This window comes from Vidua chalybeata, chromosome 1 (assembly GCF_026979565.1).
Source record: "Vidua chalybeata isolate OUT-0048 chromosome 1, bVidCha1 merged haplotype, whole genome shotgun sequence".
NCBI lineage: Eukaryota > Metazoa > Chordata > Aves > Passeriformes > Viduidae > Vidua > Vidua chalybeata.
In genome coordinates this window covers 18,640,115-18,659,057 of record NC_071530.1, presented here as the reverse complement: position 1 = coordinate 18,659,057, position 18,943 = coordinate 18,640,115, and the positions used below count along the sequence as shown (strand labels likewise).

The 18,943-nt window shown below is 39.0% G+C and overlaps 1 protein-coding gene across 3 annotated transcripts in view; it reads left to right on the top strand.

The window, feature by feature from the left end:
- Positions 1-18,943, top strand: part of MLLT10 (MLLT10 histone lysine methyltransferase DOT1L cofactor) — a 124,049-nt gene that overhangs the window by 10,954 nt on the left and 94,152 nt on the right. For all 3 annotated transcript variants that reach the window (XM_053934963.1, XM_053934954.1, XM_053934944.1), the window contains exon 4: positions 11,621-11,675. In XM_053934963.1, the coding sequence (XP_053790938.1) occupies positions 11,621-11,675 (55 nt within the window). The remainder of the gene's footprint in view (positions 1-11,620; positions 11,676-18,943) is intronic.

Below are 18,943 nucleotides of genomic sequence, written 5' to 3'. Positions count from 1 at the left end.
GAGTATTCAAGCTTTAAAACAGTGTTACATCACTCAAGTACTACTTGATCGAAAATTTTTTAGCATAGATGTCAATATAACAGGTACTTTAGTAAATAGTCTGAAGGTTCTTTGGCAAAATTACTAACCAAAGTAGGCTAGAACAAAACATTTTCCCTTACAGGAATTGCATAATCCTTATGTGGAAATGTTTTCTGTTTGTTTGTTTCATTGTATTCACTGGCAGAAGTCGTCTCTAAAGTAAGCAAGGAGTTCCTCAACTTGTAAGAAGCCTTGCTTAGAATTGATGCTAACATTTTATAGCTAGGAATTTTTAGGATAAAGCTGTGATGTTGCAGAAGAACATTGAAATGAACCATTGCATATTGTATTTTCTTCATGTAGATTGAATTGGGGCAGTTGCATACTTCCAAGCAGATTAAAAAATTGGATGTTTAGTTGGACTAAACTGCAGCCAGATGTGACAGGCATTTCTCATAGCCTTCTGATGCTTTATCTTGAAGATCAATGTGTGAATCTTAAACTTTATGTACGTTTATAATCTGGACTTGTGCAACATCTAACAGGGCTTACTAGTCCTAAGTATATGGTAGAAGATTTATGGTTTTGGACTTCCAAAGTTGGAGAAGGCAGATCATGATGCACCTTGTATGTCATCACTATGTTATATTGTATTATACATTATCTCAGTTCCATACACGTGAGTGAAAGTATGACTAAGTATGACCTGTAGTACTTACTGAGTAGATGGTCTTGGAAGAATGCTGATTTGCATGTTGAGTGCTTCTTATCTTCTTGTCATAGTCTACAAATTTATTACCTGTAGTAGATGTTTTTGACAGGGCTAACTGAATCTGCATATATTTTTATATGATGCCTTGATAAAAAGAACTAGGTCGAGTCTCTTTAATTTATCCAAGTATAAACCCCAAAATGCTTCAGGTAGTCAGTCTGTTTTTCTTTTACCTGTCAACTGTCTGCTTTAAAAAAAAGTTCTTTCTTTCTCCTGGGAGAGATGACTGAATAGAGATGGGGCAGAGATTTGGCAAATTTGTCAGCATCAAGAAATGTTATTTGAAGATGAAGATGACTTAATTTCTTAAGTTGTCAAGTTGCAGAACATAGCACTTCAGAAGAGAAGTGCTGACAGCATGCATTCGTTTGCTCTATTAGTGATGTCAGCCAGTTGGGGATTCTTGGATGTGGCAGAAGATACTTCGATGCCTGTTGGTTCTTCGTTGTGGTTTATGAACACTGGAGTCTGGTGTGAATCACAGTGAAACATTGCAACTTTAATTTGCCTCTTTTTGGATATTTGAAAAATTGTGTAGTTAGCTCCTTGCTGACTTCTGCTTCAAATCCTGGCGTGGTTTTAAGCTATCATTTGCAGAGTCATTTAGATCAAAATAGTGAAGGTGGGTGTTTTGTGAGTTTATAAGGTTTATATAGGGTTTATAAGGTCTGAAGATACCGTAGGTTGAGAATATTGTTAAAGTATATTGCTATGCCACTGTAGTTTAGAAACTGATAAAGAAGTGTGTATTTGGTTTTGTAGATAGAAATCTCTTCTTTGGCTGGGCCATGTGTTCCTAAAACAACTCATCATTTTTGCTGCATTGAGCAGGGGAAAAATGAGTTTCTGACTTTGGCAAGTATTACAAAGTATGGATGTTAAAATAGAAAGAAACTCTAACAGAAATTTTCATAGTACCCAATTGGTTAAAAAAAAAAAAAAAAAGCACACAAATTATCAGCAAAATATCAGAGTAAAAACATTTGGTAGGAATAGATAGCCTAAGTTTGGTGTGAGTAGAGGTTCAGTAATTTTCAGCTGCTGCTGGAAATGCTTGTAAGTTTTACTGGACTTTTTACTGGAGTTTTTCTGGAGGCTTCAAGGGCTGAGATGTTGATCTTCCCTGGTTAGTCTTTGTATGTTGGCAGTAGTGATCTTGCTTCATTGAAGATGGCTTGAAGCAGGGAATTGAGAAATGAGATGTCACTGCTGAGGGTGGGGGTGAACTGTTGCCAGCAGATGTAGATGTGGTCAGTCTGGTGCATATCTTGTTGCTGGGTTTGTTCTTGTGCTAACTGCCTGTAAATTTGCATCTGTTGATAGAAGTTATGGGAAGATCTAAATTTCTAGATGAAATATCTTGGCAGCAGTATACTGGTTTGCACTACTCTGCAAATTGTCTGTGGGCTTTTCTTTTTGTTGTTTAGTCTTGCAAAAGCTGTTCCTTTGTAGGCTCTAAGATACTTGTTTTTCTGTAGATAGCCTCTGATTAGCTGGATTTGAGTTAGGTTTGCTATTAACTATAATCTAGTTGTCTGTGGTTCTCAATTTCAATTAGCACACTTTCATTGAAGTGTCTTTAGAATATGGTGTATCTTTATAGATGGAGTTGTGTTTACATTGGTTGTTCAGTACTATATTTTTCTGAATCTAACACAAATTATCCCAAAATTTTCCAGGTTTATTAGGGGAAAAGAGGATTTTTCCTGTCTTCAGTGTTTTCATTCCAATGTACATGTGTTACATTTTTACTTCAATTTTTTTCCTATTGAAGAAAACATACTAGGGTAAGAGGAACATGGAAAGTATAAAAGGAAATTAGAAAATACAGGATTCTTTCCCGTGAAGAAAATTAAATACTAATTTCAGATCCTTTAGGGGAGAAGGAAAATAAATAGCAAGAACATTTTGAGCTTAGAAGATAATTCTTAATTGAAAGAATTGAATAAACTTCCAATAGTTATGTATAGGTTGGATGACGTATGTACAGCATTGGCATAACTGAAACTCTAGATTGATTTTTAATAAACTTTGTGTTCAGAGCAATTTTCTAAATAGTCTCTTTTTTCTCAGAATATTTACATTTTTGACAGCAATAGATATGTGTCTGCCAGCATTAAATTGTTTTGCTTTAACTAAAATAACTACCCATATCTAGATCTTTACCCTTCTAAACCAGTTTTTAAATCCATATGAAGATATTATTAGAGTATTATTATTAAAGTGTTATTTGAAGTAGTAGTATTTAAGTCTACCTAGCATATTTGAAATCTGTAGGATTGGGAAAGATCATCTTACATATAATAAAGAATATTATAGATGACTTCTAGAGGTGTCTTTTTGTCTGTTAACACCCAAGAATGAGACAAAATGTTATGGAATATTGGTGAAGGCAGGTGAAACTGTATCACAGAACTTGGGATATGAGTATTTGGACACAGTCAGTTGTGCTGCAAGCTTCTGCAGCTACTGATAATTGGGCACTGGGGCTGCTAAGAGCATAATTGGCTGCCAGTTGGAAAGCCATTGATTAGAAACTAACCTTCTGATCAGCTGCTTTGCTTACCTTTGTAAATCTGTCCATGTGCTTTGGGAAAGTGTGTTGAATTAGTGCATGTTGTTATGCACAGAAATACCTAGTAGCATGGCATGCTGTAAAATAGATGTATTTGAAAGCAAATTCAGAAGTAAAGCAATAAAAGTCTTGGCAATTGACTCTTTCCTCCTAGGTTAATTTTTAAAAAGTCATAACAATTTGAAGGATTCATAGAATCATCTAATGGTTAAGGTTGGAGAAAAATTCTGTGATCATCAAATCCAGCTGTTAACTCAGCACCACCGTATTCACCACTAAATTGTGTCTCTAAGTGCCACATCCACATGCCTTTTGAACACTTCAGGCATGGTGATTTTGCCACTTCTCTGGGCAGCCTGTTCCGATCAGCCTGATCGCCCTTTCAGTGAAGAAATTTTTCCTAACATGCAATATAAACCTCCTCTGGTGCAACTTGAGGTCATTTCCTCTTGTCCTGTCACTTGCTACCTAGGAGAAGAGACTGACACTCATCTTGCTACACCCTTTTTCAGAGAGCACAGAGATGTGGAGTTGTAGATAAGCTATTCCCTGGGCCTCCTCCAGGCTAAACAACCCCAGTTCCCTCAGCTGCTCCTCATCAGTTTTGTGCTCCAGACCCTTCCCCAGCTCCATTTACCCTTCTCTGGACTCTCTCCAGCACCTCAATGTCCTTTTAGAATTGAGGGGCCCAGAATTGAACCCAGGATTTGAGGTGTGGCCTCACCAGTGCTGAGTACAGGGTTATGGTCACTGCGCTGGTGCTGCTGGCCACACTGGTGCTGATCCAGGCCAGGATGCCATTGGCCTTTTGGCCACCTGGGCACTCTCTGGCTCATGTTCAGCTGCTGTTGACCAGCACCCCCAGGACCTTTTCCTCCAGGCATCTTTCGTGCCACTCTGCCCCAGCCTGTAGCTGCAGGGGTTGTTGTGACCCAAGGGCAGGAGCAGGCCCAGCACTTGGCCTTGCTGAACCTCAGAGCTCTGGCCTCTCCCCATCAGTGCAGCCTGTCCAGTTCCCCCTGCAGAGCCTTCAGCAGCTCAACACTCCCACCCAGCTCGGTGTGTCTGCAGACTGACTGAGGGTGCCCTGGATCCCCTCATGTGGATCATTGATAAAGATTTAAACAGAGCTGGTGCCAGCCCTGAGCCCTGGGGAGCTCTGCTGGATGTGATTCCATTCACCAACACCCTCTGGGCCCGGCCATGCCAACGGGTTCCTACGCATCCAACAGAGCACCCGGCCAAGCCACGAGCAGCCAGTTCCTGCAGGAGATGCTGTGGGAAACGGTGCCAAAGGCTTTCCTGAGGTCCAGGTAGGCACATCCACAGCCTTTCACCCACCCACCTAAGTGGGTCATCTTATCATAGAAAGGAGATCAGGTCAGTCAAGCAGGACCTGCCTTTCACAAACCTGCGCTGGCTGAGCCTGATTTCCCTGGTTGTTCAGCATACGCCCTGTCATGGCACTCAAGAGGATCTGCTCCATGACCTCTCCAGTCCTGGGGTCAGGATGATAGTTCTGCAATTCCCTGGATCTTCCTTTCAGCCTTCCTTCTAGATAGGTGTCTCAGTTGCTAATCTCCAGTCAACTGAGATCTCCTTGGTTAGCCAGGGCTGCTGGTAAATGGTGGAAAGTGAATTGGCAAGCTCTTCTGCCAGCTCCCTCAGTACCCTTGGGTAGATCCCATCCAGCCCCACAGACTTGTGGCTTTCTAAATGGCATGGCAGGTCACTGACACTTTTCCTCCTGGATTGTGGGGACTCCATTTTGTTCTCTGCTTCTGTCTTCCAGCTCATGTTGTGAGCTAAAATTGAAACAAGAAGTGGATTTAACTATTCTTCTGTTTGTTTAATGATTAACAGAAGCAGCAGAATAAAATGTTTTGTCTGCTAACTTTTAACTCCTGTTGAGGAAAAAAATTCAAAGAGGTTGAGTGTCGGGTTTCACAAACTGTTATGCTGATTGTATGTAACTCACTATTTTGTCATTTGTAACTTCATGGATTATGCATTGCAGTCTCACAGTTGTTTCTTTCAGTTAAATGCTATTGGGGCTTGGGGTTTTGTTGTTTTTTTTTTCTCCTGTTGTCAAGCAGTATGAAACAGTAATTTTGTGATCAAAATGTATTTTGGAGAATAAAAACTGCTCTGGAAGTCTGTCGTGCTGGGTATATGCACCTTGACAGGAAATTTAAGCATCCAAATGCAACATTTTGCATATATGGCTGATGTCTGTTGAAAATCTTGGAATACATGAATGTCAGGGAAATATCAAAATAAAATTGAGCAAGAAATCTGCCTGTATTACTTCCAACATAAAATTAGTCTGTTTCAAGTGTATGCTTTCCTTCCTTCCGTCCTTCCTTCTGTCCTTTTGAAAGTAAGGCCTTCAATTGGACTTCCACTCTGATTTGTAGCCAGTGTAGATAATGCTACTTCCCAGATAAGGTAGTTATATCCTTTATATCCTTTCCTGACCACCTGTCCATATTGTCAGATAACATTTGTTGTCTGACATTGGTCATATATGGAAAGGTGGCTCAAAGAAGTGATCTGACTGAAAAAAAAAATATTTTTAGGTTACTGGTTAGGATTTCCATATAGTCAGTGGAATGCTTTTCCCAGATCAAGGAAGACAGTAGAAAGGACGCAGCAGGGGATGGTCAGTGATCTTCTTCTGGCAGCACAGTGCAATTATGCTACCTTAAAGTGAGCCTCCAGTAAAGTCAGCTGGAACTGCAGCCTGGTGTCTTGGCTAGCTTTAAGGAACTGTGGTCTGTTTAATCTGCTGTAGATCTTGTGTTATTTAGGTTAACAGGTCACATTGAAAGAAAGGTTTTATTGCCTCATTGCAATGCTGGGAATTCAGTCCTGCAGGATTTTACTTGGTTGACAGTCATTATTCAGGTGAATGGTTCCAATGGCCTAGCTTGGGCCACAATTCAGTAAATTATGTGCAAAGAATTCTTTGACCTTTGTTTTCTTATAACAAGACACAGCATATAATGGGTGTCTGCAGATGATGCTTTATGAATGTGCTCCAAATTTTCAGAACCCTGAGGGAAGAACAATTTTATATTCCTATTACTATTTTTCTTCTCTCCTGCATGAATAGTCTTGTCCCTGTCTCTCTTTATCTTGCTATTTACCATGTGCTTTTTTCTTTTCTCCTTAATTTCAAAATGAATAAGGTCGTCTCTTGGATTGAATCAGTTTCTCTATGCCTTTTCAGTTGAAAAATTGGTAGAGCTAGGTTTACCAAAAAGACTTGAAAAATTATATTTGTATAATGTTGCCTAATGCTGGTTGAGATAGCTCTTAGTCCTGGTTAAAATGGAAAGGCATATTTATCTAGAATAGAGGAAGAACACTTTATACCACAATGCAGTGGAGCCAAGTTGGACTGTAACTGATTCAGTATGGGAAGCTGGAATTATTTAGCTCCTTCTTTTACTTTGGTCTTCCATTCTTGCAACTTTATTCTGATGGATATCTTTAGTGGACGCCTCTGTTTTGGTTTTTTTTTTTTTTTAATTTTTTAAGAAATTATTTCAGTTCTTTATTTCTTCTTGGTTATTTTTCCTATTTTAATAATTTTGAGGGGATAAAAAGTTTCTTCTTCTGCATGGATCTTGCATGCTTCTGATTTTAGTTCTCTGTTGGGTGATGTTTTAAAGTCTGGACTCCTCAGGAGGCAGTGGGTTTTTCATCAGACCCAGGCAATCTCAGTTCGCCTGAATGCTAAAGGTATGGGATCAGTCTTTGTTTACTTAATTAAGTTGCTGTTTATGTAGCTCAGAAGTGAGTTGTGACAGTCACGCTGTCAGACTCTTCCAGCTTCACAGGTCTGAGATTGGTTTCACTTTAGTCCTCTACAGGAGACCTCATAGTCTAAAGCCATTCCTGCTGAGAGTTCACCCCAATTCTGCACGGACAGAAGCTAGATCCATGAGCTTAGTCTCTTCCACCAAAGAGCTGCAAAAATGAGATGTTCTTACACTCTCTAAGGACAGGAAGGAAAAGGATGATGTCATTTTCTACGACTTCATTGTGTTCCTTCAGCCAGTATTTGTCTCTTCATTCTCTTCAGATCTAATTCAGCTGTTTGTACCTACAGCACCACATGCACTGCTGCACCTCCCTGTATTGGACTAGTGCCCTTTAGCACACCAAAGGACATGGCTATTCTCTAGGGTTACAATCAGCCTCTGTAGTGTTCATATTTGTGCTGCTTAACCTGATGATGTTTGTCTGAATTGTTGATCAGTCATTCCAGCTTGCCCTATTTGTGCTGTGGTGTTTTGTAGGTGTTGTATCTGCCCCTGCTACCTACTCCCTCTGCTCTGCACAGCTGGTTTAGAAGTCTCCCCCATGTTTCTGAATACTCGGACAATAAATCTGTGTCAGAAATCTTTGCCAGAGATAAGACTTATAACACACAACTGGAGAAAAGAGCCCTGTCATGGTCCTTGTGCTCAAATATTAGAGACCATCTGTATGGATCATCAGATTATTCTATATACTGTGTTGCATCATCAACATGCGTGATAAAAGATCAAAATATTACTCCATCCATTTTAGAACTAGTAATAAAGTGTTAGTTTAAAGAAAAAAAAAATTCTCTGCGAGATACTTGTCTCAGAGCATGACATTCACTGTTGCACCTGGCAAAGCTCCTGGTTTTACTACATGGTGTGTATTGAAACTTGGCAGAGCAGAAATGGGTGACAGGATCTGAGAGTGTGGAGACTGGGAAGGAGTTAGGTTCCTAATGCAGAGAAAGGGAATAGAAGGGCTCGGGGTAGCTGTCTGCTCTGTTAGCTTACTAGGGTGCTACTTTATTGCAGATTGTAGGCAGATTTCAAAACACCAGAAGTGCTCTGTGTCATCGAAGTGGAAATACCTCTGCAGAGTTACCCGTTCTCAGCACCATTGCTGAGTGCAATTCTGCCCTCAATTTTTCTTCCACTGTCAAAACTTCCACCTCCACTTCAGTTTTCTGTCTTGCATCTTCTCTGACTGGTTGCAGCCAGAACTGCAGAGGATTAATGAGGGACCCGAGTCCTTGTAGACAAGGACAAATAAATCAGGTGAATCTGATGAGACTGAATGGAGCATGCTTAACTCTTCTGCATAAAGGACTGGCTCAGGTTATTGTATCTTAGTGCCCTGTGATCATTTTGATTTATTTTGTGGTAAAGTTTGCACAAGAAGCTTGCTGATTCTTTAATTACTGGTGCTGCAGTGCTGTGGCTCCCTGCCTTCAGTTTTGCTGATTGCAACCATTTGTGGAATTATATTTAAATTGCATGACTGATATGACCTGAATTAAAAATGTTTAAAAGTTTATTTCATTTTATTTCACTTATCTGTTCTAAGGGGCAGCCCAACAGATAGTTGTGTCAGTAGCTGAGGGAGTGATGGAGGGAGAAATTAATGAGGGGGAGGTGAAGGGAAGAAGAGAACCTCCTAAACTGGTTTTGCCACTAGTGAAAATGTATGTCAGACCTCCAGAGGCTTGCAGAGGTGGGGCAAAGTAGAAGCTGTTAACAGCTTCTCTTCTCTCAGTTACATGATCTCATCTCATTGGCTTTAAGCTGCCAGCTCATAGCTTTGGGGTGGGAGCCAACTTCATTGTGCTGTGACCATCAGTACATACCAGGTTTCTTTCTTTAGAAATCTGGTTCAGTGTATGAGAAATTCACTGAAATGCAACTGTTGTACTGTGTGTCTCTCAGCACTTTAGTATTTAATATTTGGAGAGCTGAAGTGTTAAGATACAGCTCACAAATATATTGAGTATATAGGGTTTTGTTTAAAATGTACTGATCAGTTCATTTCAGTGTCTTGACTAAAAAAAAAAAGTAATGATCCAAGTCGGCAGGCAACTTGCAGAATGATTAAGATGTTTTCAGCCACTTCTGTATCTAAATTTCACCGTAGACTTAATGCTGGCTTTCAATAAATTGCTGATCATTTTTGTGAGTGTGTGAGAGAGATGAGTGAAGCAAAAGACAGAAGGCTACAATCCTAAAGATTCTTCTTTCAGTGTGCAGCTCTCTATACTAGTGCACTGAGAAAAAATAAGTTTTTTCTATTTTACCCTCCATGAAAGCCTCTTTGCTGCTAATACAAATTTTTTTAGAGGTTAAGAAAGATAGTACTACAAATTTCTTACCGGTTACGATAGTCCTCGAGATATACTTTAGCCTTATGAATTTCAGGAATAGAATTTCCAGTGCCTCAAATAAGTTTGCACAGTCTGTTTCTGAGGCACTTCTGGCATCACATGCTCCTTTATCTACTGTCTCATTAGTTTTCTGGTAAAGGAGAATAGCTCTGTTCAGGGAACAGGGAGAAGAGGTGTCCCACTCTGTTTGAAGGATATGGTGCTAAGTTTGCATCTGATGATCTTGATTTGCTTAAGAAGATTATTAGGTTTCTGTGCTTTGAGTTGTCCCTAATCTGGAAATATATAAACGTAGTAATATGGTGATTCCTAGGTGTAGGATTCCCTATGGTTGTTCCTGTGCTTGTAGTGTGAAGCACTTGAAGTGGAACGTGTATCAAATCTAGTAATTTCTGTCATCTCTGGTTTGGAATTGGTTTGCATGCTCTCTAGAGCATGTATATCTACACTTAGAGATAAACATGATATTAGGAACTTGATAGGAGGCAGTGATAGCAGAAAAACTGTTCTGTTGTGATCCTGGTGTATGTTGGAAGAATATTACAACATAGGTGACTTTGAACCAGGAGTGGAAGTGACACTAAACAAATTTGCAGATGATACAAAACTGGCAGGAGCTGTTGAATCCCTTGAAGGCAGGGAGGCCCTGCAGAGAGAACTTAATAAATTAGAGCACTGGGCAATCACCAACAGTATGAAGTTTAAGAAGGGCAAATGCCAGACCTGGGATGGGGCAACCCTGGATGTACAGACATCCAGGGAAGATGGAGAGGCTGGAGAGCCAGCCCTGTGGAAAGGGACCTGGGGGTCCTGGTCAATGACAAGCTGAACATGAGCCAGCAGTGCCCTGGCAGCCAGGAAGGCCAGCCCTTTCCTGGGGGGCATCAGGCACAACATGGCCTGCAGGGCAAGGGAGGGGATTGTCCTGCTCTGCTCTGCTCTGCACTGGGGTGGCCTCACATCAAGTGCTGGGGGCAGTTCTGGGTGCTACAATATAAAAAAGAGATTAAACTGTTAAAGTGTCCAAAGGAGGGCCGTGAGAATGGTGAAGGGCATTGAGGGGAAGCCGTGTGAGGAGCTGCTGAGGTCACTTGGGTTGTTCACCTTCGAGGAGACTGGGGGAAAACATCATTGGAGTCTACACCTTCCTCATGAGGGGAAGAGAAGGGTCAGGCACTGATCTCTTCTTTGTGGTGACCAGTGACAGAACCCGAGGGAATGGCCTGAGGTTGTGTCGTGTCAGGGGAAGTTTAGGTTGGATATTAGATAAATGTTCTTCACCCTGAGTGTGGTTGCACACTTAATAGGCTCCCCAGGGAAGTGGTCACAGCACCAAGAGTGCTGACAGAATTCCAGAAGCGTTTGGACGATACCCTTGGGCACATTGGGATGACTCTTGGGGTGGTGATGTGCAGGGTTAAGGGTTGGGCCTTGATGAACCTTGTGGGTCCCTTGCATCTCAGCTTATTCCGTCATTTTGTGATCAGACTGCTTATTTCCAGACATGTGGTTTTGCTACAGTTGTCAACTTCTGACTTCCTTTTTCTGAGACAGAAAGTGAGGTTGGTTTTTGTCTCTCAGGATAAGTGGGAGTCAGCAAAGACTGTGTGGCCAGCCATAGCTATGTGCACCTGTGCTGATCATATCCACAGCACTTACTGTGATTGACCATCTTGGTCAATACAGAGAGGCCAGGACAAGGAAATACAGTAGGGAGTTTTGGACTATGTCCAAGCTTCTTGGCATTTAAGTCCACCCTGTGCTATAGTTTTTGGAGGCTTGTCTCCAAAATTCCAGAGTGTGAAACCCAGGAAGGAAATCTTGGAGGGAGAACTACAAGTAGCTTTAGTGTGTGTCATAGTTTGAAGATCTGGAGAGAAAGCTTTATTTTTCACAAAATAACATTAATATTCAAGTAAAGGTTAAGGGAAAACACACCCATTCACTTTTAAAGAATGGTTGCTTCCTTAATATCAGATAACAGTTTTAATGTGTGTGGTTTCTTTTTCAATGCTTCTATGATCATTCCATTTTTTTATTTTATTTTTGCTTTTTTTCCTAGAGATGTGAATTATGCCCTCATAAGGATGGTGCTTTAAAGAGAACAGATAATGGGGGTAAGTTTGATTCTTGCTTTTTGTGAACTCTCTTATTTTGTATGAGGGAAATAAATCTGTGGAAAAAAAATTATAGGGATCCTAAACATAAAAGAAAACACTGGCTGCCTTGGAAATAGTTAACTGTTTTACAGTAACCCTTATTTGTCCACTTCAGGTTCAATTTACTTGGAGGACCTCTATAATTAATTCTTAGTTTCATTTTTAGGAAAAAAAGTTACAGTAGAAAAACTGCATTTTAACATAAGATTTAATGGGTAAAATGGATTAATTTTATGTGTATTTAGTTGGAGCCTGAGCACTTACAGAAAGCTGTTGAAAGTGCACCATTCATGGAGGAAAGTGGAATTTTTATGTCTGTAGCCTAGACTGAATGCACCAGTGCATTTTCAAAGGTTGACTCTTTCATGCCTGATTTACTAATAGGTTCTGTAACAAAGAAATTAGAGTTGGAAAGTTGCAGTAGTGATTACCTTTCCCTTGCATCTTTCTAATTTCACTGTTCAGGTTATCATCAGTTCTGCTCCTGCTGAGTAGAACTGTTAGAGAAAGTCTCCACTGAATATTTTGGCTTGATTATGTTTATACTAATAGCTGGGTGATATGAGTGTAAAATTTCAATTAACTTTTGAATCACTTTTGGAATGCTGCCTTCTCTCTCTAGTAGATACTTCTAAATTCCCATCCATCATCTATCTGTAAATAGCCTGGTCATTTTGATATTGAGCCCTTTCTCTTGTGAGAAGAGAAAGTATGATCTGTATTCTGGAATTCACTTGGATAGTCCTTGTAAATTGTATTCTGCAGATTCTATGCTGTGTACATGATATTCTAGCTAATTTGTATCTTAGCTTAGTGTTGATGCAGCTTTGCTATTTATGTTGCAAGAACACGGCCTGCTTATGTTGTGCTGATCTATCCTTTCCCTTGTGTACCTTTGACTGCTCTGTTCATATATATATATCTATGCTCTAGGTTTACCATTTTAGTGTCAACTGACTCAAACACATCACTGAACTTAATACCCAGTACTTAAGTCTTATTCCTCTTCTTTATTATTCCTCTCTTGTTGATACATGCAATGTTGAATTAATTTCTTTAGAAATGGCAGCTGGACACTTTATTTTTAGGAAATAGTAATAAGAAAGCCTCAAATGTCTTGAAATATACAGGAAAATTCGTGAAGTATGAAGTAGCTGAAGTGTGTTCTGGTTTTATACTTAGTAGTGTAGTAGTAAAGTAGTATTTGGGAATGCTTTGCTATTATGCTGTGGTGGTATTGAAACTTTTTTTTAGCATGAAGTCTTGAGAACTTACTTTGATAGTGTGCATCAAAGATGTGAGCATCCTATTAGTTATCTCTCCTATGGCTCTATTAATTGTAATTATAAGTTCTTGTCTGAAAGTGAATTACTCTATAAGATTGAAATGCCTTAAGTTTCAATAGCAAAGATACAACACTGTGCTATAATTTTCATACCCAAGTGTTTTCATCAGTGAAAACTTCATACTGAATATTTCATAGCTGAGAGGTATAGGAATTTATATTTTCTTCTGAAAACACCCAGCCTCTGTAACAGATCTTGTCCATGTGTTGAAAAGAGCAAATTCTACTTTGTGGACCAAATGTTCTTTAAATAATAACTTTACAGAAGGATATGCACCTTGGAAAATACTTTGGTGTTGCATTTCAGAAATCTGCATTCTTACCTGAAGCTTTCCTTTCATACAGTTTCCTAACAAGAGATTGTGCCAGAAGATTTTTAGACTTAAAGAAACACTGTTGAAGATCAGATAATGGGCTTGCCAGTTGAAATGGCATTTTCATTAGGTTAATTTTTTAAAATGCTGTTACACCTTCTGCCAAGCGAGTCATAAGAAGATGCAGGTATTTGAGAAGAAACTTGGAAACAAACATTTCTGATAAAACCTTGAAAGGATCTAGCTTTATAAACTTATAATTATGCAGTCTTTCTCGAAGTATAGAAATAATTAAATGGTCTTAGGTTTGCAGAACAAGAGAAGAAATTGCTGACTTAAAGTCAGTGATAGAAGGTTTTTCTTCTTTCTGCCTTCTGGCAACGAATTAACTTCATTTTGTAGCCATAAAAAACCATTGTGCTTTTTGTTTTGAATATGCAGATAGCTTAGCCCATACATGGCCTCCTGCTCCTGTAGTTTTTTTTTTAACAGTCTTCTGAGTATTTGCTTTATAATAAGGTGAAGGACTGTGTTTTGGGCATTGAAGGTACCATATTTTCTTTTATGTTTGGAAGATCAATGTGCTACTGAGCTTTTACTATAGTGTTCCATGATTTTCTTAACCTGCAGTAAGATGCTGTTACTGCAGTGAGGGTCCTTGCTGTACATTGTTTCCTCCTCTGTGACGGTACTAGCTTTTAAAACTTCTTTTTTTGTGCCCTGCATTCCTTTTCAGCTACATGAAAACTTCCCTGACCTAGCTGCCCACGCTAATGCTGATAGAATGGCCAGGAGTATTCTTGTAGCAGCAACCTGTACATGAACTGTCTTAAGTCAGTTGCACAACTGTAACTGAAGGCAGCCTAATCTTAGGGCTCTTCTTGAGCCTAACACCGTGATAACAGTGTTATCTAGCCTTTAAGAACTTTGGGGCACTACATGTATGGCAGTAGTCTATGAATCAAACTTGTGTTATAAGTATTGTTAACTGACTGAAAATATAATCAATTGACTATATATTATGGTAGCATATGGTGTGGTTGTGTTGGTATTTTGTGAGTTTTTTGTCCCTCCCTCCCACCCCCCCCCCCCCACAGTGCAAGGTTCTTTTCTGTGCATTCCTCCTCCTGCTCCCCCTCCTTTTACTGGCCTGTTGCTGCTTATCTGACCTTTTAGACATCACAATTTTTTTAGATTTGCTTTCTAGATTTTATATTTCTGTTTGGAGTTTGACTCTGCCTTAGTTGTGCTTATGAGGTTAATGTGGGTCCTCTAGTGTCATCTATGGCAAATAAAGAATTATAATTTTCAGTGATACGGCATTATTGGAACAGTACTGTCACGGATTTTATAGAGAACTAAAAAGTGACAGCCTGATATAGTAATAGGAGGGGAGCATATCATGGAGGCCAAACAACATTTGTCCTGCTCTTTTTGTCATCATGAACTAGATTCTTGAGAAGGGTCTTGTGTGCCTTCTCAGAACAGTTTCCCAGCTTACAAGCATTCATGCTTTGGGACTGCTTGCTCCAGACACGGTATTTTTGTGTTTAATGGAAGACAAGTCCATCACACTATTGAAGTGTTCTCTTCTGTGTAAGGTTTAGTGTCCATGTGTGGCAAGGCATTTTGCAGTTGATCAGTATGATGTGTCTGTGGGTTTCCTTTGAACCTGCTACCTCATGGTTTTTTGTGATGCCACTTGGTGTTTTCAAACGGGGGTGGCAAAGGTCAGCTATTCTGTGCTCACCTTTCCAGTATCTCTTCCTGTAACCTTTTTGGGTACACTGGAGAGTACACAGATGCCTGCCTGTTCTTGGCTTGGTGATGGTGGCTACTTGTGCAGTAATCAGAACCTGAAGTGAGCCCAAAGAGATAATTCAGTCTGCATTTGTGTGGAATATGTCCTAGACTGCTTCAGTGTCCCTCCTGTGCTTTCCATTGTCAGGACTTAAGCTGACCTTGAGCAGGAGCAGCTGAGGTCTGTTTGCATGTGCTTGTTCAGTCTCTGCACTGTGTGAGAATGGCTGTTCTGCTTCTGCACTTACACAGATCTTAGAAAAAATACTCTTAGATTTAGCCAGGTGGAGTCTGGACTAGTATCTGTGGTGTGGTTTATCTGTCAGTGGGTTTATCTATCCTTAGGATTGTTTAGAGTTGAATGTATTTAGCTACACATTTGATTTAATTAATTTTTAAGAGTAATAGGACTGTCTTAGGGCTATGGTTAAGTTCTGTGAACAAAAAATAATCCTTCCTGCATGTGGACTTTGTTTTTACATAAACATTAGGACTTTTCCAGTGTTCAGAGACTGGAACTGTATAAACTCCATTAGGCTATTACCTGTTTATTTGTGGGTTTTTTTCTTTTTTTTTTGGTTTTTTTTTTTTTTTTTTTATTATTTATTCTTTTCTTATTGATACTAAAAGTAGAAAAGGAAGATTGAATTGAAAAAGAACTTTTCTCTCTGAATATATCTGTTGACAGAATTCCTCGATAAATTTGGTATTAATGTTCATTTAGAGCAACCATTGTGGTTTTAAACATGACTGAATATAAAAATTTTTTAAAATGAGAAAACCTGATACGTATATGAGTTGCTTATTGATTTGCTGTCTTACATGTAAGAAGGCTATTGAAAGATAAATTTTCCTTTAGCTTGGTGGATTGGTAAGTGGTTGGTAGTTGGATAAAATATAAGCACGTTTTTTGAAAAACGGAGAAGTAACAAGTGAGCATTTGTTTGAAGATACTTGAGAACTGTTGGCATTTGACAGTTTTGGGTCTTTCAGTTCAGTAATATTTCTTTAACTATTGCAGTAATTTCCTTTGGATTTTTGACACTCAACAAGGAGAAAATAAAGTCATGACCATTTGGACTGATTATAGCTTTTTGAATTCCAATTTTTGTCTTCTCATAGTACTGAGTATGCTTTCTGTTTTTTTAAGCAAATTCTTCACTTGGATCTGATATAGTGCATCTCACATTTAAATAGTTTTCTTGCAGTAATCTTTTTCCACAATTTGCTCTAAGGTTAAAAAGTTTGATTTTGCTATACAAGTTGTTACTTTGAAATCTGATTCCAGTGGATGATGATCAGGAATGCTGTGTAACAGCATTCTTTGTATGACTTTTCACCAAGACTTCTCTCATGCAGCTGCTTGGGGAAAGGCCAGCTAACAATGTGGTGGTTTTATGTCATGGTCCAGACCCTCTTCCCACCCCCTGGGTTAGCGACAGGATCCCCCAAGTCTATAAAAACATTATATGCTAGGCTTTCCCGTTGCTGTTGTTATTATTAGAATCTCACTGCCTGGTTTACTGTTCTGATGAGTTTTCTTGGTGTTAATGTCTAAGAATGTGGATGGTATAATGGTATATGTACACCCTGAGATGTATGCGTTTTGCAAGTGCTTACCTACAAATGTTCTGGCCTTTTGGACCAGATTTACAGCAGTGTGTGTATTTTTTTTACTGGGAAAGAGAAAGAAAGATGATAAATTTAAAATACTGCAGTAGTAGAAATGAATGTATTACTATATAAAGTATTGTGTATTTATGATTTATATTACCGATAATCACAGTTTATATGTAGAAATTTTTTTTTAGAGTTCTAGTTGCTTATTTACACAATTCTTCCTTTTGTTGTGTGAAAGGATTTCTTGAGAGAGGTGGAAGAAACTCAGTAATTCCATAGCATGCCAGATAAAATTATTAAAGCTATTAGCTTACTCAGTGGACTAATGGAATTTTATCTGTAGCTGTTTCAAGAACAAACTATTTGTTGTGCTGCAGTGATGATTCAAAACGAATCAATTCTTTACTTGAGGTCCAGATTTTTCTAAATTGAATATTTTGTGAAATTCAGTAGTAGGACTTTGTAGGTTGAAGCCTTTTTCTTCATAGACAAATAGTATTTATTTTACCTTTTTAACAAATTATCAATTCTATACCAATGATGGGGTTGGCTACTAACCACAACAGTGAGAGCTGTAGTGATTAGTGTGGCACCTTCTTTTTACCCCTCTTCAAAGAGTGGATCAAACAATAAAATATTAATAATGCTGTATTAACTATAGCAAACTCTAAATCTTTATTTAACAGAGTAAGGAAAAGACAGTAACTTCAGCCTACAGATTTCTTATCTGCAAGTTTTCTTGTTTTTACAGGAAAGGAAGATCAGGGTTAAAAGTATATGGAATGTCTTAATGAGGAGACACTTAACTAAAGGTTTAAAATAGTACTTAATCTTTCCCTTTGGCAAAGAGTAACAGTAATGGTCTTAAGTACATGTTTGAAAGGTGAATCCAGCAGAGTCAGATAGAGCTCAGCCTTTGGGTCAGTCAGCAGATCTGATAGTTGTGGAAACGGAGGGTGCAATTTCATGTAATCTAGGACAGCTGTTGACCTCTGCTGAAAGGAGGGGACTGTGGTTTTGCCCTGACTGGGTGTTTCTGCACTGATGGTTTTGTATATGGTAATAACCATGTGACCTCAGTGTGGATTGCTTCAAACCATTGACTGATCTTGCTCAAAGGTAAACTATTAAGTTTCCCACAAATTTAGTAATGAGATGAAAGAAAAAAAATTATTTGCCCTGCTACAAAGCAAACTCATATTGCAAAGAGAGGACGGGGATGTACAGTTGAAAGCAAACAGTAAGGCAAGATCCTGCTTTTCAATGACAGTCTGCAGCTGAAATGGATTGAGGTATATCCTTAACTGACAAGTTAAAACAACCCTCATAAGAAACGTAACATTTCAATATAAAGATTTTTCCATGCTAGAATAATAAATACATTCTCTTGGTCAGAAACAAGGTAAGACTTCTTTAATGAAATATAATGGACTCCTTCGGAACTTAGAATGCCTAAACAAATTTTGCTCTGACATTGATGCGTGGTTAGGGGATGGTGATAATATCACAGAAGTCTTGTGCTACCAGGCTGGTCCTGTGGCTGGAATTCAGTGTGGCTTCACGATTCTGGTCTCTACAGTGCCTTAGTGCTCTGCTGCACAGCTTCAGCGCTGACTGTGAGTTGCAGTGGAGTCCCCACTCTGTGCCTCTTAGTTCATAAGCATGACATATTGGGTTTTTTGGAAGCAGAAGAGGCATTGAATCTGTCAGCCTGTCGTAGCCTGAGGTGTTTTCTTCAGAAGTTTCAGAGAAAACAGTTCTAGGAAGAGTGCACAGAAACAAGCAAACTTGATGGCTAATTTGAATCCTTATGAAATGTTTCTTAGGCCTTCTAGTTTAAAAAGAAGAAATTAAGTTTATTTTAAAGTAAGCAAGGCAAGCAATATCATCTGGTAAAAATGCTATTATTGAGAAGACACATACGTCAAAAGGCCACTGTCTCGAAGATTGAAGAATAAAAGAAATATTAAAAAATCTGTGTATAGGGGAAAATTTTAAGAACATTTTGCAAGCTGCCAGTATCTCTATTTGCAAGAACATCTGTCCTGCCGTATCTTCCAGTTAAAGTTGTCCTGAAAGTGAGATGAAAGCAAAAGTAAATTGGATATAACAGTGGGGAAAGTAAGAGTTTGTTAGCAATTACTGCA